At 47.9% G+C, this 20400-nt stretch overlaps 1 protein-coding gene across 2 annotated transcripts in view; it reads left to right on the forward strand.

The window, feature by feature from the left end:
* The first annotated feature begins 3237 nt into the window (after positions 1-3237).
* Positions 3238-20400, forward strand: part of MGAT4B (alpha-1,3-mannosyl-glycoprotein 4-beta-N-acetylglucosaminyltransferase B) — a 50288-nt gene continuing 33125 nt past the window's right edge. Inside the window, exon 1 of one of the 2 annotated variants that reach the window (XM_074552111.1) lies at positions 3238-3527. In XM_074552111.1, the coding sequence (XP_074408212.1) occupies positions 3431-3527 (97 nt within the window). In that variant the 5' untranslated portion in view covers positions 3238-3430. The remainder of the gene's footprint in view (positions 3528-20400) is intronic. The other variant, XM_005483645.4, reaches the window with a different exon arrangement.

Here is a 20400-nt window from a genome sequence, read left to right on the forward strand (position 1 = left end):
GGCAGAACAGAAAGCCGAGCAGGGAGTTTTTTGCTGTCTCATTTTTGAGGCTGAGCTTTCCTGAAGTTTGGCTGTGCCACGTCAGGTGTTTACACAGGCTCAGCAGCTCCTCATTGCTGTGGTGTGGAACTGTTAAAGGCAGAAAACTCTGGCTCAGTTTTTTCACTGAGGCACAGGAGCAGATAGAAAGAATGGGTGGAGAGCAGGCACAAAATACAAGCACACTTAGGGGTGTCATGCAGCTCGATAAGGATTTTATGTTCCTGGGGATGAGAAAGTTTTTTGCAACCTATGTGAGTTGCCTGGGGCAAGTGCTGCTTTGAGAATCTGACTTGTAGCTTTTGCCCTGAGTGAAAGCTTCAATATATCAACACTTTGAAGGTAAAGCACCCTGTTGTCATTTTCCTCTCTCATGGTTAAGGAGATTTGGAAACATTTATATTGCAGTGAAGCAAGCCATCATGATGTTTGAACACAGCAGCCTATAAAACACATAGAAAATGAAATTATTTTGTTTCTTGCATAAAGCAGCCTGGGAAGGATCAAGTCTAAAGATGGGCCAAACTCCAGAGCCAAGCTCTTTAGAGCACTAGATAAAATCAGCTATAAATCTGGATTACATCTTATACCTAGACCTAATAAATGTTTTCTCTTTCTAATTTTTGTAATGGCCTCAGGACCTGTGGATTGCTATGGGAGTGTTTCCCATGAAGGCCCCTCATTTCTGTAGCATGCGCAGCATTGCCAACATCAGCTGTACAAAGATCATGAAACACCTTAAAAAAAACAACCCCTTTTCTCTGTATTTGCCATTTGCTGGGGGTTTCGTTCTCTGCAGTTCACATTTTAATCTTTGCACTGCAAAAGGACCAAAGTTCAAAACTTGCTCAAAATTTGCTCAAAACTTGCTCAAAACTTTAAAAACAGATTAAAAGACAAAACTGGGAAAAGAGGAATGGACATCAAGAATAAAAGAGACCTTTGCAGATCTGAGAGAAAAATGGCAGGTGCTACAGTTTGGCTTAGTCCCTCATTTTTTCCAAGAGAACCCAAGGTTTTTGTAATGAGAGGGTGCTATAACGCTCATTAATTTCTTCAGACTTTTATGAAGACAAAGTGTAACAGCAGAAATTAGATTAAACTTTATCCTTGGGAAAGAGTCTAATTAATTGTCTTGGAGAAATTATTAATGTCCTCTCTTCTCTTCCACTGCAGACAGCTTTCCTGAGTGGTGGGAGCTTTTTGCACCTCTGAAAATAAACATTTAATGGAGTACAACGTTTCCCCACCAGCAGCTCTTACTTGTCTGCCACCTTTGGGGGTTGAGGCTGCCATTAATTCCTGTGGAGCTGCTGCTGGCTCACGTTCTGATGGAGGTTGCTTGGGCAACGCTTTGTAAAATCCGGGTCAGGATGCACAGGTCTAGGTCCCGCCCCAAGGGGTTTTTTCAGCGCTCCCGGGAGTTCTGCTCGGGGTATTTCCCTGCCCAGGGCATTTCCCTGCTCGGGGATGTGGTCAGTGCTCGGCCCTGTAGCTCCTCCCTGGCTCTGGCAGAGGAAGGAGCAGAAACTTTTGATGCCGTCCAAAGGGCTCCCTCTGCCGATTTCCTTCCCGGATTTTCGAACCACCGGCAGAGGCCATTTCAAGATTTGAAAAACGTGCTTTATTTCATGAGCTGAAGGATATTCTAAGGATGCACTTAGGCAAGACTGCAGAAATGGGTGACCTGTGCTTTTCCTCCTAAATGAGGCACCCAGAGCACCTCGAGGCGGCCCCTGCCCCTTCCTGAGTGCTGGGCTCCCTTCACTGCTCGCCTCTCCAGAAGGAAACAGAGCGGATGCCTGAGGACCCGTTTGGCAGATTTTCCTGTTCGGGAGAATTCCCATGTCTGCTGCAGTGTTGCTGGGAGCAGCTGGCTCCCAGCTCCTCCCCGCCTGCCCGGGATGGCTCCGGGGCGGTGTCCGAGCATTGCCGAGCGGCGGCACCGCCGCTCCCGCCCCTGGCACGGGCGCAGCCTCGCTGTGCACTGCTCCCTGACATTATCCGGACATTTCAAGCAGCAGACTTTGGTCACTGCAAGCCAGTCCTACAATGTTTACATGTCAGAGAGATATTTACTTGCTGAAAGAGCTCTGGGGAATGGGAGATGACAGCTTTCGCCGGTTCAGGAATTATGTACCCATGCACAGGGCACCTGAACTGCCTGACCTCGTGCCCACTCACAGAAACACGTTCAGATGATGAAGGCAAATAAACGCCTGTGGAGCCTGACCTCGCAGTACAGTCTATAATGAAATAAGCTGGACCCATTAACAGAAGAAAACAGAAGCAAAATAATTTTGATCTGATTTCTTCCGTCCTTCACCCAGGCAGCTTGAGGTCATAACCCCTGAATGCCAGGTGCTTTGGAAGAGGGATAATGTCCTTCCAGGCAGCAGCTTCCGTTTGTGATCTGTTCTGGCATTGATTTTCTCTCAATAAACATTGGATGCTGTTTCCTTCACCAAGATGAAACACTTCTGTAGGAATGGCAGCGAGGATGCTCTGCATGGCTCCTCATCCTGCACCCCAGCTGAGCACAGCCCGTGAGGACAACCCTGAGCCCAGGGTGAGCGCACAGGGGACATCCCTGTGCAAAGGGTGAGCCCAGCACAGGGGACATCCCTGAGCCCAGGGTGAGCACACGGGGGCACCACCCGTGACACCGCAGGGACCGGGACACTCCCGGGGTTCACGGGCAGGGGTGTGCGGGGTGTGCAGCACCCTGGCACAACCACAGGAATGGGCACAGCCCACACTGCAGACAGACGGACCTCTGGGTGTGTGAGCGACACAAACAGACATACGGACACATGGAGACAGACATATGGACACAGAGCGACACACAGGTGGACACAGCCATGCACACACTCACACTCGGGCGCAGCCGGCAACACCCACGCACACCCGGGCACACTCTTGCACACTCGCGCACACTCTTACACGCCAGGGCACACTCTTGCACACACGGGCACACTCATTCACACTCTTGCACACCTGGGCGCACTCTTGCACGCCCGAGCACACTCGCGTACATCCGGGCACACTCATGCACACCCGGGCACACTCACCTGCACTCCGGCACACTCAGTCACACTCCCTCCCTCTCCCACTCTCACCCCTCCCCTCTGCAGTCCCGCATTCCCCCGCACGAGGGCGCCCTTCGCTCGCTGCCGCCCCGCCCTTCGGCCCCGCCCTCGGCCCCGCCCGGCCCCGCCCCGCCCGCCCGGCGGGCCCGGCGCGGGCGCTGCGTGCGGGCGGTGCGGGCGGTGCGCCCCGCTCCGCTCCCGCTCCGCTCCCGCTCTCGGCTCCGCTCCCGCTCCGCTCCGCCGGGGCCGCCGAGGCCGCGCCGCGCCCGGGACATGCGGCCGCCCCCGCCGGCGAGGAGGCGATGAGGCTCCGCAGCGGCACGGCGCTCACGCTGCTGCTCGGCTGCCTGTGCGCGCTGCTCTCGCTCTCCTGGTACGGCGCCTTCGGCGGGCACAAAGGTAAGGGGGGCTCGGCCGCCTCCGCGGGGACCCGGCCGCCGCCCCGCCGCCGGGGAGGGGGCGCGGGGACTCCGCGAGTCGGCCCCGGCTGGACCCGGGGGTGCGTTGGGATCCAGCCCCGGTGAGCATCCTGCGGGAGCTGGGGGATCCCTAAGGGCAGGATCCTGCTGGAGCCCCGCGGGTGCGGACTCGGCGGGATCCTGTGCGCCCCTGGCCCCGCGGTACCCCCTGGTCCCCACGGGACCGTGACCTGTGGAACCCCTGGAGCGACTGCCCGTGCCCAGCTGGGCGGGAGGTGCCCCAGCCGGGGGTCTCTGCTCGTCCAGGGCTGCCCACGGACGGTCGCGGGGCTCTGGGGTGATGGGCGGGCTGTTGTCCAAGCCAAGCGCTTGGCTTTGCTTTGGTGATGTGCTTCTTTGCACCCCCGTGTTTATGGCCAAAACCTTCATGGGCGATGGGAGCCAGGTGAGTTAAATCTGCGTGGTAGTGCCAGCAACTGCGGGGAGCTCTCAGATGCTGGGGGTTCTTTGGGCAAACTGGTAAGGGGAGATTTGGGCATCTCTGCATGCATCTCTTGTGGCTCGATGCTGAGTCTGGTAACTTCAGTGGATGTGGGACAGGTGTGACAGCTGTGGCTTCAGCACACGAGTATTGGTGCTGGCTTTGCACTGAGGAGGCAGCTGCAGAGCAGAGGTGCAGGGCCCTGTCCCGCCGAGGCTGAGGGGGAATCCTGTGCAGGTGTTACAGAGATGCTTGCTGCTGGTTTTTCCTGACAACACAATTGTTGCTTTTCTCCACCCAGTCTCTCACTCAGACAGTGCACTGGACTTAGTCTAGCCTGGAGGACAATTCTGACAGTCGCTTCTGAATTGTGTCTCTGTACTGTGTATGAGTGTGTAACCTCCTACACCTGTGGTAGTTGCTCAGCTCTTCCAGTTCCTGCACTTTTAGAGGTCATTAAAGGTGTGCGGTCTGACCAGGCAGGCCTTGACTCTCTCCTCCCATTGCTATAGAAGCATCTCTCCCTGCCACAGGTGAGAAGCAGCTTCTGCTGAGCAGAAGCTGTGACTTGGTGGATTTGCAGTCCTGTAGCACACCATGCACCATCACAAGGTGCAGTTTGCACATAGTGCAAGGCTGGCATCAGGGCTGGGGCAGCTCTTGGGGAAGGTTTTTTGGCTCTGATGAGCAGGATGACATGAACCCACCCAGCCCGTTCCCTGGCAGCAGGCTCGGAGTGCCTGGGATTTTGTCCTGGCAGCTGCAGGTGTCTGACAGGTGGCTGCTTGGCTTCCTCTGCCTCATTCATCACTGAAGGCTTTCCTGTTGTGCTGCTAAGGTGATTTAAATCCCACCGGAGCTGCCTCCTGCAGAGGTTTGTGTGGTGGGCGTTTGCAATGCTGGGGTGCTGCTTCTGTACCAGTGGATTGCTTTGCTTCTGCTGGTGATATTTTTATCACCACTGGCCAAGACGTTTATTTATCCCTGGCCAAAATGTTTACATAGCCAGGTGTTGCTCTTGTGTGCTGTTTTCAGGCAGGTGTACTAGACCACAGTAGTTGTGCAGGGGCAGAGGAATGCTCTGAGAACTGCCCTGTGGTTACCACTGAGCAGAGGCTTTGCTTGCAGCTTCCTCTCATAAATAAAGCAAAAGCAGCGTGCAGTGCTGTGTGGGCTCTGAGCAGCCCCTCCTGCTTCCAGAAGCAGGGTGGCCAACCCCACCAGGCACTCTGTGCTGTCTGGGCTGTGTTGTCCTTTGACACACTTTTATTTTTTAACAAGCAGCTTTTCCCTGTGGCTCGTGCAAGTGGCAGAGCGGCCCCCCGGGTAGCCCTGTCCCTGTCCGGGATGTGCGTGTTCCTCTGGCAGCAACAGATGCTCAGCTGCGGTGGCCACAGCAGGTCGGGCCAGCACAGGGGGCTGTGTCAGCACAGCAGCTTTCCAGCTATTGTGGACATTTACCTATCAGGCCCTTCTTCAGTACAGAGATGGAGAAGACCTTGAGAGGTCGTTGAGTCCATCTCCTGCCCTCCGCAGCATCGCTGATAACCAACCCCTTCCTGACAGATGTTTGTCGTGTTTGTTCTTAAAAACCTTCACTGACAGGGACTCCTAAGCTCCCCAGACAATCTGTTTGACATTTAGCAGCCCTCATATTAGGTTTTTCTTATGATTTGTACAGAAATGTCTTTTTCTTCAGTTTAGTTTCAGGATTGCTCTTCTTTTTTTCCATCTGTTTGGAACAGGCAGAAAAGTTCCTTCTATCCTTCTTTGCAGCAGGCCAGTAGATATTTGGAAGTTGCTACCATTTCCCTTACTAATACAGATTAAACCATACTGGTTCCTTTGATCACTCTTTTTTAGGTCATGTATTCTTGCTCTGCAGTTGCTCTTGTTATTCTCTTCTGGACCATCATCCTTGGTGAGGGATGTTGCTTAACTTGGGATAAAGGGCTGAAGTTGCTGCTGTATTTTTGCTCAGAAGACTAAGTGTTACTTCATACCTTTTATAAACAATGATCCTGTTTATACATCCCACTGTGTGTGCTTTTCACTTTTGCCATAGGTGACTCATGTTTATTTTTTCATCCCATCAACCCTTCAACTATTCCTCTCCAGATGTTGTCCTGCTTTTCATTCCTTATCTTGTGTTTGCCTGGTTAATTATTCTTACAAAATTGCATTACCTCACGCTTGTCCTTCTTGAACTGAGTCTTTTTTTTTTTCCAGACTGCTTCTTCTAAATTATCAGGATTGTTTTGAATTCTGATCTTGTCCTTCTGCATTCCTGCAGTCCCTCTCATCTTGGTGTAGCCTTCCAGGGCAGTTAGCCTGTTTTCTCTGCCATCAGCCAAGTTGTGGATGCAAACACCAATTGGTGTTGGATCTGGGATGGGTTCCACTGGAAAATGCTTCAGTAGAGCCCCCAATCTGCTCAAAGAGCAGTGCCCTGTTCACAGCTGGTCTTCCCAGCAGTGGTGGTCCCACCTTTGGGCAGCTCAGGCCAGTCCCTGCATCCCTGGCTGTGTTATGGGCATGTCCCATCAGACATTTCAGAGGTCTCTTAAATCTTTGTTTCTTCTCCCTTTCCTGCAAGTCATGACACCCTGTCACAGAAAGAAATATGACAGATTTGATGTGATTTGTTCTTGATGAACAAAGGGTATCTCTTGCTGAAGTTCTCCTTGTCTTCTAAGCATTTCAACTGAAGTTAAGCTGATTATTCTATAAATTCCTGCCTCCTTATTCCCATACCTGTATTTTTCAAAGATAGGCTTTGTGTTTGCCAGTCCTGTAACATCAGTCATGCCCTGTGAGTGACTGGAGACAGCTCCCAGTGCTCCTGAATTGCTGATGTCGTTGAGTTCTGGGGAAGTCTGGCAAGGTGTCCTCGTAGCCTCTAGTGGGGAATAATATGATATTAAAATGTAAGGCATTGCAGAGTCTGCTTGTCTTCCCACTCTGTGTTGGGAGGACAAAACAATTAATTGAAAGAAAAAAAACCAGAACAAACCATCTCTAGAGCTGCTTTTCCAAGACCAGCTCAGGGCTTGTTTACCTGCTAATGGTGTTCTGCTGTGCTGTGGTTATTAGTACAGTTTTGACCTCATGGTCTGCAAAAACAGACGCTCCCTCTTTCCAATTATAAATGGGTTTGAAATAGTCTGCTGGAGTGGGAAGAGAAGGGCAGTCTCAAATAGCACAGCCACTCACCCAGGCAGCAGGTGTCCAGCATCACGCCCGCTCGGAGGTGGGCCACGTGCTGTGCCTCATGGTGGTGGGTGTCTTGGCCAAAGTCTGATATTCTCTCTTTGCTGATTTTAGATTTCAACGTGGTTTCACTTCCCAAACCTGCCATGCAGAAAGCTCTTTTGTAACCTGGTGTCAGGTGTTGGATGTGTAGGGCTTAACTGTGGAGGATCAGGCTTCAGGAAGGTGCAGGCAGGTGCGGGTGCCCAGTGTGGGGAGTCCAGGGGACTCAGGACTTACTGAGGAATTAGTAAAACCAACAAGGTCTCATGACTTTAGGTGAGTCACAAGTACAAATGGGATGAAGGCAAACAGTTTAACCTACTAATTAAATTGATGTGGTTTTTTCATTTCCAGTGGTGAGAACTGTTCAGTTATCATCCATAATGTTTGTTCTTATCTTGACTGACTGACCAGCCCTGTGCTGTTTATGCAGCCCTTCTCTTTGCCCATTGCAGCCTATGCCAGAACCATAAATGCTGCAGGATATTTGGAGTTTAAGTGTTGAGATTTGATTTTTAACTGGACAGGAAATTTTAAATCTCGTGGTGAACCTTTTAGGAGACTCCCATTGGAAATGCTCTGTGTAGAGATTGGCATGACACCTCCTCAGTATGGCTGTGTTGTAGCTCAGGGCAGGCTCTGTACCCATGTTGCCTGTGCAGGTTTCCCCTGGCAAGTTTTTTCTCTGTCAACCTTTAATGATTTCTTGTTACTCACTGCCAGCCAGCTCCTGGCATCCATTGTAAACCCTCAAATGCAGCCAACTCTGTACCTGTAGGTTTGCCTGCAAAGTGAGGTTGCTGTTTGCATGGTGGCTTCACACCCCTGAGATCAGTTGTGACTGTGTGGTATTTTGGATGCTCACCTTGTGGGAGCTGTTTTTCCTGTGGATGTTGTGGAAATGCTTCAGAACACATGCAGAGCTCCTTGAAGGACTCACCGCGCGGCTCCTGGCTGGGTGTCTTGGTGCAGGTCTGAGCACAGGGCTTCTCCCTTGGTCTGTGGGTGTGGTGAGGAGCAGGATGCTGGGTTTGCTGGCTGTGGGGCACCGGCTGCAGCGTGGATGTTGCTCTGCAGCAGCAGGGAGGGCTCAGGCAGCGGCTCTGTAAGGAAATATCCCTCGTGCAGTGCCGTGCGTGGCGGGATGCTCTGCTCATTGGGGATGTCCTTTGTGGGAAGCAAACTTTGTCCCAGAGGGATGTTCCTCTGAGGGTGTTTACAAAGTCTTCTTCTATAGTGCATAAAAGCCATGAACACTAATCCTCTCTGGAAGCAGCAGAGTCAAAGCTCGATATTGTTAAATACGAGCCATGTCCTGCGGCATGCGGGGTTCCCGCTGCTTTTTCATTTCTGTTGCCTGCACCAGCTTGACTTCAGGTTTTTGTAGTTTCTTTGAGGTCTTGGGCACTGCCTGCAGCGAAATGGATACGAGTGAAAGCCCTGGTTTGAGCTGGGATCACTTCACAGCAGCCCTTGCAAATGTTTCCCAGCAGGAGAGACGCCAGCAGGAGACCCTGCAAGTGCTTTTGAGGGCTGAGGAGGTGCAGGCAGGGACCTGGCTAGGGAACCATGGAGTTTGGAAATCTGTCATTGAAATGCATGGTGAATAAAAAGGTGTGCAGGAGCATTTCTGAGAGACTTAACATGGCCTGGGTGGTGCTCAGCAGACATTGTGTGAAATTGGTGGCTGGAATGCAGCAGCATTTGTAAAATTACCTCACCTGTGACTTGAACAAATTCATCCCAAGAGCGAGAGGCACTGTGCAATCTGTTGAAATGCATTTATTAAAAGAAGTTGTTCATTGTCTGGAGTCACCTGTATATATGTTTTGATTTTTTGCAGTTTTTTAAAGGCCTTTAAACGGGGCTCTTGGCCTGTATTGTGTGTGCAGGTGCTGTGTCCCATTGCTGCTCCCACACTAAGAGCTGTGGGTGTGTGATGTAGTTGAAGTTACAAGGGCTCTCTCCTAACCTGTGCTCTCCAGCATAGACTTGGATTCATGTCCTTGCTGTGCTGTGTCCCTCCCAGTCTTGGAACAATCGACTGCCTGGTTTCATGCCTCAGTTCCCATCTGCTCTCTGGGGACAGTGGCATCTCTTGTCACAGGGCTTTGGAGGACATTGCCACGCTTCTGTGACAGCAGGGTCTGTGTCAGTGCACAGGAGAGGAGGAGTCAGAGGAGGTTAACACACACACCCCCAATTACATCAAGTACTTCTCTTGGTTTACTTCTTTTGCAGAACAAAACTCATTTGCGATTCCCTTTGATTCATCTAAAACAAATCATTGATTTGTACTTATATCCTGAATGTTCATTGATTATTCACTTAGTGTTTAATGTAAAACACATCTGAAGCTGGCTAGTTTAAGTGAAGCTGCCACTCATCTCCAGAAAGCCTTGAAGACACTAAGTGCTGGAGAAATTGCTTTAGCAAGGCTGCTGCAGGTAGTCTTGGATTGTCCATGGTTCTCCCTGTTCACAAAACCCAAACCAGTCACCAAAGGACCAGTTTTTCTGTTTGTGGTATAAAGAAACACAAACAAATATCCCTACTGGAGTGCCTGGCTCATCCACAGCCACGAGGACTTGGAAGGAAGCCCTTGAGGCTGAGCCACCTGCCTAAAAATACTTGGAGATGATGCTTAACGTTCTAGGTGGAGATTTTCCATATCATTATTATGCCAATTCTAATGTTCAAGTTTTCTTTTTCGTGAGAGAGAGAGATCAAGAGGTTGGGAGATTGGGTGGCTGAAGAGGGCTGCTGTGGTGGCAGAACTCACTGGGCAAATTAAAGGATTGTGGAAAGTATTAAAATAATCAAAGGGCTTCAGCGGAGGCGGGCAGGTTAGCATTGTTAGGAGGAGAGGCTTTTCAGGGAGGGCTGATCAAGTATCTGCTTAGCAGCTTCCTGATACAGGCAGAGGATTGTTGTCTTTGATGGAGGGAAAAAAAAAATTTCTGCCTTTTCCATTTGAATTGCAGCATAGGGGGCTTTTTATTCAGCAGTGCCCTTCTTGGGTTTATTTTCGAGCTTATATCAGGCTTTCCTTTCAAAGCAGGAAAGTCTGGGAGTGGCAGATTCCTGTATTAAATAATCTCTTTCTGCATTAATTGTGTCACTGGCCAATTCTCCTTCTGTTTTTGTCCCGGTGTCAAGTCACATTTGAGTCTCCAGGATCAGTGCATTAGCATGGATGCATCTCTGATGCACAGAGACAGCTCTGTAACTCTGTCTTCTCTCCTGCCTGCCCCTGCCTTGCCAGGGTTTAAATATTCTATCCCTCCTGTGTTACATACAGGATAAATGCTTACCTAAAGGTTAATCTGTATTTTGAAGTGACTAGACATGCACACAAAATTGTCTTTGATGCAAGATATTTTAATTTCTGCTTATATTAAAGTGGACAGCAGTAGTGTTAAAATGTAAATCATTAGGCTTTAAAGAAGCTCCTGGGCAAAAATTAATCTCCACCCGTCTTTTATGTTCATGATGAGTTTTGTTGCTTTGCAGTGTCCATTTACTTGTGGCTATAATTGTCACTCTGTGGTTTAGGAGTTGTTGGTAGTGGGATGGATGCTGAACTGTGGGAAGAGCAAGGTATTGGCTTATGTCAGTGCTGCTGTCTGGTCCATGCCTGTTCATCAATGACTTTTTAGACCATCTTGTTCACATTTTCAAGTCTTCCTTAAAGTACTGAGGTTTCTCTTCTCTCCCTGCAATGGCAAGAGCTTTCTGGAAGGTTCAACCTGGAGACCCTTTTTTGTCACTCACTGCTTGTACTTACGTGGCAGCACATCCTCTTTGTATTGTCAGTGTTCTGAGGAGTGTCATGGCTTAGGGAGGAGGCCTGTGGTACCAAAAGGCTGTGCAGCCTTTAGAAGCTCTTCTAAATAATCAAAGAAACACTTCCAGTTCTGAGAAATTAGCTCCTTGAAGATCTCTGTATATATATTTGGAAATTGAAAACATGTAGTGGTTTAGTCAAAGTGTAGTAGTGAGGCCAGCCCTGCCAGTACCAAGAACTTCATACAGAAGCTGGAGAAGATTTCTGAGGGAGAACTAAATTTCTTTATTCCTCCCCAGAAGACAGTCAGGAGAGTAGAGCTGCTGCACAGTGTCCCCAAGTGAAAAACAACAGCAGTGTTTGTCTGTGTCCTTTGCTGGGTGAATGGATGGATCTGGTGGTGGCTGAGCTCTCTCAGACTCAATCACAGACAAATACCTGTCAGATGAATTATTCAGTTTATGCTGGCAGAAGTGTTGGGGTGGTCTCCCCTCCCTTTGCTCTGTGCCCAGACTGTGATCTTTTACTTCTATTTGATCTTGCCTTTCATGTTTTAACTATTCCTTTTTCGTGCCATCTCTCATTGCTCTCTCTGGAGCTGGCTTTGATATCATTTTTCTTTGTCTTCTATTTCCCTCAGTTTCCTCCCTTTCTTCTTCCTTTGATATAGTAGAAAATGACCAGGATGGAGATCTTCCCATGTCTTCTCTCTCTTAATCCTGACCAGTTCAAGTTACCCACTTTTTGAAGAACTTTACCAGGTACTTACCTGATAGCATGTCTTCGTTAACACCAAGCAATGATTTTGGGTAGATGCTGCCTGGGAAGAAGATGGTGCTGGTCCTTGTATGAGTTTCAGGGGCTGTTCTGAGTCCATCTGGGTCCCTGGAGTGCTGGTGAGGCCAGGCACAGCCCCCAGGGCAAACCATCCTGACCCCAGAGTGAGGATATGCCATGGGGATGTTTCCACAGGTGTCACACGTGGGGTGGCTGGTGCTGATGGGCAGCAGGAGCTCATCCTGCACTTCACATACAGAGCTTCAACTAAATTGAAGGAAAAGTGAAAATTGTGTTTAAAAGGAGATTAATTTGCTAACTTTGAGGAGCGAGAAGTATTTAGGAAAAAAACTGGAAATGCAAATTCTGGCTGAGCACAAGATTTGTCATTTGATGGCTGAAATTCTCCACTTTGTTGTGCCAGTGAATCCACATTAAACATGTATTTTCCCTGAGCTAAGGAGCTGACCTGGGTGGGGGAGGTAAGTACTCAGAGTGGTGGATGAGCATAATTAGGACATGGATTGTGGGTTGGCTCAGTATAGATCAGTTTGTGTTTCGTTAATGTCTGGTTCCACCTTGTCTGTCTGTTTTATTGGATTAATTTATTAGTTTCTGAAAGTGTCTCTCCAGTGAGCTAAAATATCTATTTACTGTAAGTATTTGGTTACTATGAAAAAGTGTATTTGGCATGTGTTTGGCAAATATTAAGTACTCTCTTCTGTTTCTTTTGCAATTTAATCTTCTATTTATCTTGGGTATTGATTTCTGAAGGCCTTGGTAATTATTTGCTGATCTTGAAAACAATGATTTTAGAGGCTCAAATTACTTTTGTAATATTAATCATTACCTTGGTGTGTTTGCTTTAAAGGATGGGGTCCCTCTGACAGCTCCAGGGTGGACATTTACTGTCTGAAACGATGCTGCCATCTTAAAATAACAAAATCATTACTGGTGTTTTGTTCCCAAAACTAAACAGATACTTGCAGAGATGCAAACCTGGCAGTTGCAGTCAGCTCATTAATTCACTGTTCCTCTTGATGAGAGGAGTGGCCAGATTCTAAAGTCAAATAAAAATATGGTTTTATTCAGTTTCCAAATTAATTTTGTGGTGTGTTGGTCCCAGCTCCGGTGCAGGGCTGGTGGGACAAGGGGCAGCCCCACTCTGGTGTAGTGGAGCTCTGCTGGGGGGGAGAGAAGCCACACTCCAAAGGGTCTCACACTTGCAAGTGAATGTGGTGCCATACAGAGGCACATCTTGCTTTGGGGGAAGGTGAGAAATTGAAAAGTCTCTGCTGGGAGCTGAGTAATTGGCACCTGCTATTATTGTGTCCCTCCTCCCCCTTTTAATAACTTGTTTATAGAGATACCTCTCCTACAGATCTCATTACACAGCCATAAAGCACGATTCTTTAAAAAATACATGCATTCCTATTCATGTCAGGTCTGAATACCTACCCCATTCACGTTCCTTAAGGAAAGGGGTGGTTTTTGTGGTATCCAGGCATCTTTCCTCACTGCTGCTCAGAGCCACAGCTGCCCATGAGGAGACGAGCTGTGTCCTTGCCATACCTGGATGGAGATGTAATTCTTCCATTAATACAAAACCTGGCAGGCAGTTAGAGTGGCTGGGACGGGAAATTTGTCTTCTTGTTATTTTAGGCCTTGAAGCAAGGGGCTGTGTTGGCTGTTTGAGTGACGTTGGCCTGATCTCCAGCAGAGCTTGCACAGTGACACAGATTGCTGGAGAGCACGAGAGGCGACGTTTGGCATGCGCCCCTGGGATCTCCAGTGCACTGAATCCCGCTTCCTGCTCATGCAGCAAGAGATATGTTTAATTGGTTTTAACAGTTTCATCCTTGTTCTTTTATTAGTGGATCGTGGTGCAAAAGGAAGCTGGGAGCGTTTTTGGATCCTGTCCTGGGTAATTTGATGAGTAAGTCTTGCTGAGCTTCATCTCTCTGCAGGTGCAGTGATGCATCTCCTGCAGGGGATGCAACGGGAAGAACGTCTCCCACTCGTCCTCCCAAACACATATGTGGGGAAAGAAGAGGAGGAGAGGGCAAAATCATGTCCATGGCAGTTATTTTCTGATTCTTTTCATCACCCTATAGAACAAGAATGATAAGGGGAGCCTCAGAAAAGAGGGCATTCCAGCAAGCTCTGGCAGGGATGTAATCTCTTTTCTTCATACCGAGGTATAAAGATAATTCCAATCGGGTTTGAAACAGCGGATGGCAAATAATTCTTGAGCAATCCGCTTATGGTGTTCCAGGATGCGAATGAAAACCACTAATGGGATAAAGAAGGATCTAGATAATTATCTCGACTGCATTAAATCCCATCCTTTCAGGAGAATACTCTTGTGTGGACACCGATTTCATGTGTATCGAATGCTAAAGCTGACTAGACATTTTCAGAAGCTGGTTAATTCCAACACAACCATCCTCTCTTGGTGATTATCTATCTTTTATCTACCTGGTTGGTCATAATAAATCTGATTTCTGGTTTCTGCTGCCCTGTTTCCTTTTTTCCCCCTCCCTGCAGCAGGTTAAAGCTGTGACACACATTCTTCTCTCCAGGGCAGATTTGAAACCCCCTTCATCTTTTTCTCCTTTCATTTGGTCTGCTGTTTTGAGAGACTTCCTGGGGTTTTTTTCCCTGTTTTATGCATGGTAATGCTGTTGTTTTAAGTCTGACAGAAGAGGTGCATGTAACATTTAGGTGTGTGAGATATATATATTTTAAATTGATCCATTTCCCCCCCACCAAGAACTCTGCCTTGCAGTGTGGGGGATGGCACTGTGCTGCAAAACAAATCCAGTTGTACAGTCGGCTAATGACGCTCTTTTGGTAGGCTCTTTGTGTTTGAATCTAATGCACACCCCATGGATGGAATGGAGGATGGCAGAAAGAGAAAGGAACAGTTTTGTAGTGACTGAGACCATGGCATTAAATGGGGTTGGCTCAGTTAACAGCGTTCAAAGCTTTGTGTTACAGAAACTGTTCTCTGAGACCCCATGGTCAGAGGAAAGGGTGACACAAACACACCTCTAATAATGTGGGTGACAGAAAAGCACCTCTAGGAAGTGGCTGATTCTTGATTATCCCTCAGCAGCTTATGCAACTGCATTTTCCAGCTGCCAGAGAGCCATTTCTCTCCAGCCTCACATCAAGTGCTCCCCAATGAACTGAGGCATGTCTGAGCTGGCTGCAGCCTCTCTTGGTGAGCCAGGCTGTGTCCCACAGTGGGAGCAGTCTGGAGGCTCTCAGCTGAAGACGGCTGCCCACGAGCTGTCCTCCAGCTGGAAGAGGAGGATTGGCAATTGGCACCATTCCTTTGCGCTCCAGAGGACAGATGCTGTTCGTGGCTCTTTTGTCAGGGAAAGAGTTCCATCATTCATTTGGAGAGTGCCCAAATGCAGCTTCTCAGTAGCAGACCCTCTGAAACCACAAGGTTCCCATCTTTACTTGCTGGCATGGCAGCCTTGTGAAGGCTCAGTTGTCTTTAGAAGTACAGAAGGGCTTCCTTGTTCTTAGTGAGAAGCCAAAGAAGAAATTCTGTCCTGTCCAAGGTGGTCTTGTGTTTCCAATCTCCCTCATGTGGCAGAGACAGGTTACAGGGCCAGTTTTGTGCTGAAATCCAAGGGGTTTGTGTGTCTCTTTTTGCCGTGAGCTGTAATTTGCTGACACAGAAGAGTCAGTATCAAGAGTCAGTATCACAGTTGTGTGTCCTGTGGCTCTAGAAACAGGGCTGAGCTTGACAGTGATGCCTGATTTTGTCTAAAAATACTGACATTCTGCAAGAGGAATCTGGCAAGGTCCCATAGCTGATTCCTTGAAATCAATTGATTGCTGTTTAAAATAAGATATCCAATCTACACACCCGTGACTTGCACAGAGATCTTGATGAGCATTTTCACCTGGGTCTTGCTATCACTGCACACCCTTCAGATGAACCACTCATTAAGAAATCTCATTACTTGCTCCGTTAAAGGTGTCTGGTTAGCTGAGTTGCTAATTGAAGTGTCCTTTCTTCAACCCAGTGTTGTGATGGAGTCCTTCCTGGGGCTGTTATGCCGAGTGTTACCTCCACAGAGCATTATAAATGATCTCCTGCAATCTCCTGCTTGGGTGAGCACTATCCAGAGAGAAACTGTGGGTTTTTCCGCATGTCTGCACAGCTCTCAAGTGACTTGCACGATGCACACACACAGAAAGGCAGATATTTCATGTCTCTTTGGAAACCTGTCAAGACTGTGGCGGATCGCTTAGCCTGGGTTGTGCTGTCTGTTCACAACTTCTAAAATGCAGGTCAAGGAATATTGCTGTAATAGTTAAAGGTCAGGCAAAATTACAGCCTTTAGCCCTTTGTAGCAGCTGTGGTCTTCAAAGGAGGTGTTTTCCTCCTGGGATTGAAACCTTCAGCACTTTTCTGTTGTTCCAGAGTGCTGGTTAGTTGTTCTGCAAGCCTGCAAGCCAAAGGTGGCCATTTCTGCAGGTACCCCTGATGGTGACCTGATGGTGCTCCGAGGCCCCAGCTGAGACCAGGATCCTCTCCCGTGTGCCCTGGATGTCCTGGGTGCTCTGGGAACCCTCTCAGAGAGCTTCACCATGAAAGGCTGGTCCAGGAGGAGTGGGTCCCTGTGGGTGAGGTGCTTGTCAGTGGCAGAATTTGAAATCCACATTGACTCATCATCATTGTTGGTTACCAAGGTCACTGCAGTGCTGGGATGTACATGGGGATCATTTGCATCAGACTTCAGGATTTCATGGAGAGGAGGAAAAGGAAGATGACAAGAGAGCTTGTAGGTGGGTAGAATTCAGATCACTGCCAGCCAGTCCAGAAAAGGTCAAGAAATTCTTTAGTCTGCTGGTGTGTGGTGCAGCACACCAGCAAGGAGGTGTGGGTTTTGTACATGCACTCGTGTTTAGTTTGGCTTCAGGAGAAGTCCTTATCTCTCCTCCTGCTACCTGCTCCTTTGGAGCTGCCCTCCTTCCCTCTGCTCTGCCTACATTTCTTGCTGTGATTTCAATTATTTATACCATTTCTCTTCCCCTTAAACTGCTCCACTGGCTGTGCACTATGGAAGCAGCTGTCGCTCCCCAAGCCTGTTCCGCTGATGTGTGAAGAGCTGATCCCTGAGCACACAACTCGTTAAGAGCATTTCAGGGCTCTTCAGTGTGGGCAACTATGTGGATGTAAAATTGCAATTGGATCTCACCTTACAGAAGATTTTAAGTGCTGCTGGTGAAGTAATGATCTACTTCTTGATGTCGAATAGCAGGAAGGAGCTGCTCAGGGTAACGAGGGGAGAGGAGGAAGAGTTTGCAGAGGAGTATGTCCCCTTCTGATGGAAATGAAGTAGCTTAAAACTGGAGGTTATTCTTCTCTTGCTTCCACCACCAGTGTGCATTCAGCAGAACCTCATTAAAATAATTTAATTTCTTTTTGACACAGGCTGATGTCACAGAGGTGACAGGGAGGCACAGCCTCACCTGGCTGGTCTGGAACCAGAGCTGAGGCTGAGAGAGCAAATTCAGCCATTCAGTTTAGTCCTCCCTCTTTTTTACCTCTGCAGCATTAAGCTTGGAGAACGAGCAGAAAATGTTTAAATCCCTTTCTTCATTGCTGCCATGTTCAAACTGAATTAAATCTCATCCAAAGGCAGCCTGTGCTGTAGGAAACATCTGCCATGGTCCAAATTATGTTTTGAGGTCAGAATTAAAATGTATGTAACTGTTGAGCAGTGAGTAATGAATACTCAAATCCTGCTCTTTGCCAACAGTTGTTTTGCAAGATGTGATTTGTACACATGCTTTGTACCTGTGCAGGTACTTGAATGTGTTATTAGAATAGGAACCAGCACAATGTGTCACAGGAAAGAATGGTTATAAGGTGAAGTGGCTTGCTAGAAATTTAAATAATTTTTTATTTCAAACTTGCATTTATTTATTTGACTTCTACAAATGTAGCTTCTGGAGTGTAATTGATGTAAGGATGCAATTGTATTCACAGCACATGTGTGTCAGGGACAATATTTATGTGCAATGTCTGCTCCATGAAATATCTGTTCTCTCCTCTTGGCTCCTCCATCCAATACGTAGACATGAGCTCTCAGGGAAAGTACAATTTTTAGAGCTGTTCTAGATCCGCTAGTCCTCAAGGAATTTTTTGATTGTGTAACTGAAAGAGCTTTTGAAAAGATAGACTAAGTCTCAACTAGAGAATGGCCAGGGAGAGGCTGGTACCCTACTGTTTTTGGTGGGCTTTCAGTCTGCTGATGAAGAAAAACTAAAGCTCCCACTTCTAAGCATATCTGAGGACTGAGACTCTTGGGGTGTGTTTGAGTGCATGGGCTTCCTTCTGGCTTCCTTTGGGTAGACACCATTTAAATTTGAAAAAAATCACTCAAGTTCCTTAAATTGTGTCCTGTCTTTCAGTGGGAATTGCAGAGATAATTGCAAAGTAATCTGAGGAGAGACTGACAAAAATGAGTGAGGCAGAAGTTTGGGCAGGTGTGTTCAGTCATACTTGTGGTGCACAGTGCCCAGCGTTGGTACCACATGTTTCAGAGGTTGCTTACGTGGTCCTGCCAGATTCCCAGCAGATGAATGGATGTCTCTGTTCAGAGTGAGGGCTCCTGGGGCCCCACAGCAGTAGGGTGAGGGTGGAGTAGGTGAGAGTAGGAGATACCTGACTCCTGGAAGTGGATTGGTGAAAAGCAAAGCCTTCTACAAGGCTGGCTGTGTGTCATTCAGCCCATTTCACAGTGGGCAGTCAGGGCACAGGAGAGGTTCCCAACCTGCTGAGTGCATAAATCCCTTTGGAACCTCCCTCTGAGCATCCTTCCTGCAGACCTTCAAACACAAAAGCCATGTCTGCAGAAGGATGGGTTTGCATTTCTCTTGCTGCTGGAGGAATGGCATTTATTGGGTTTTTCTGGGAGATCTACCCTTGTTCTGGGCTATGAAGTCTGTGGGATTTGGGGCAGGAACCTTGAGGTGTGCCAGGAGGAGACACAGAGAGCATCCTCTCTGCAGCATCTCACCCTGCTCAGCCCTGTGTTCTCCAGCAAGGCTCCAGTGCCAGACAAAATGCACATCTGGGGAGGCAGCTGGTGCCAAAGCTGCTCGAGGAGAGCAGCATTAGTGTGCTCAGAGCTTGGGTGGATTGATTGTGCTGCCGTGGAAACCCGGGGCCAGGGGACAGGGGTGGAAGGTCACACCACAGGCTGCTGTCAATGCAGAAGAATGAAGGAGATATTTATGTTTTGTGGCGCCTCTTTTCCTACTTTGGAAAAAGCTTTTATTTTATGTGTCTGTGTAAATGCTTTATAACCCAAGTGCTGTGAGTACTTTGAGTAATTGCTCAAAAATTGATGGTGAATTTTGACCATGTACAGACAGTGCCTTTGAGTTCCGAGGATTCTTCTCTCAGATTGTGATGCATTTTTTTACTGCATTTAAATGAGTTATTTTATATAAATTCTGAGTGCTGGCAGGCTTACAATAACTGGGGTTTTTTTTAAAGCTTGTTTTTTCTAAGGGACTAAAACAATGTCCTCTTCCCAACAGCTTACAAAATCTTAGTCTCACTTCAGCCCAGTTAGGCCATGGTATGGAAACCCCAGAGGTGATCTAAAGTCCTCTGGGTATTTTGAAGGTAGCCAGGAGGGCAGAAAAGAATCTCTTGATGGTTCTGTCAGGCGTGGGTAAAGCTGTATAGAAAGTGTTACCCTCACTTAAATCAAAGCTTTTGGTTGAGTACAGGATGCCCAGATGTTGGGTTCCCCCCAGGGATGGGGTGTGTTGGGGTGGCTGTACCAGCAACATTCTCTGTGCCTGGTCAGCAGCTCAGCCCATCCCTCATAAAGTCCTGCCAATGCTGAAAATAAACAAGACCAAGTTTTTTGTGCCTTCTCACACTTCTGTCAAGAGTTAGAAGTAATCACAGAAAGAAAATATTTGGGTGGGGGGAAGGGGAGCAGCGTTAATGGGCCTATCTATTTCAGTATTCCTACCTATGGCCACAGCCTCATTCTCTAATTTTTGTTGCTCTGGCTGCTTTGTTTTTCCTTCATTGCAATCAAGATAATGCAGTACAATAGTGCACTAAGAATTCCAGCTATTCAATTACCTTTCAGAAGTTGACTTAATTGGCTCTTTAAGTGATAGCTCTCTATTGTGTGCAATCAGCACCACTCAAGGAGGGAGCAGGAAGAGGAGAAGGACTTTTTTTCTAATCAATAAACAGAGGTCTTTGAAATAATGCTGCTTGCAATTTGTATCACTGGTTAAATTACAACGAAGATGATCATCTGCACCTTCCTGGAGGACCCTGGCTCTGGCAGAGTAATAAAGCTTTGCTATCCACAAACATGGTTCTTTTACCCTGTGTTTTAAAATTAATCCAGTATTCTCCCCTTGAACTTTTATTTCCCCCCCAAGTATTAAAGAAAACCAAAACCAAGCTGCTTCAGAGCCTGGCACAGATGGTTTAGGAAAGTCTAATATGGAATGACTAATCATTTGGTTTGCACCTCATAAAGTATG

This window comes from Zonotrichia albicollis, chromosome 15 (genome assembly GCF_047830755.1).
Source record: "Zonotrichia albicollis isolate bZonAlb1 chromosome 15, bZonAlb1.hap1, whole genome shotgun sequence".
Taxonomy (NCBI): Eukaryota; Metazoa; Chordata; class Aves; order Passeriformes; family Passerellidae; genus Zonotrichia; species Zonotrichia albicollis.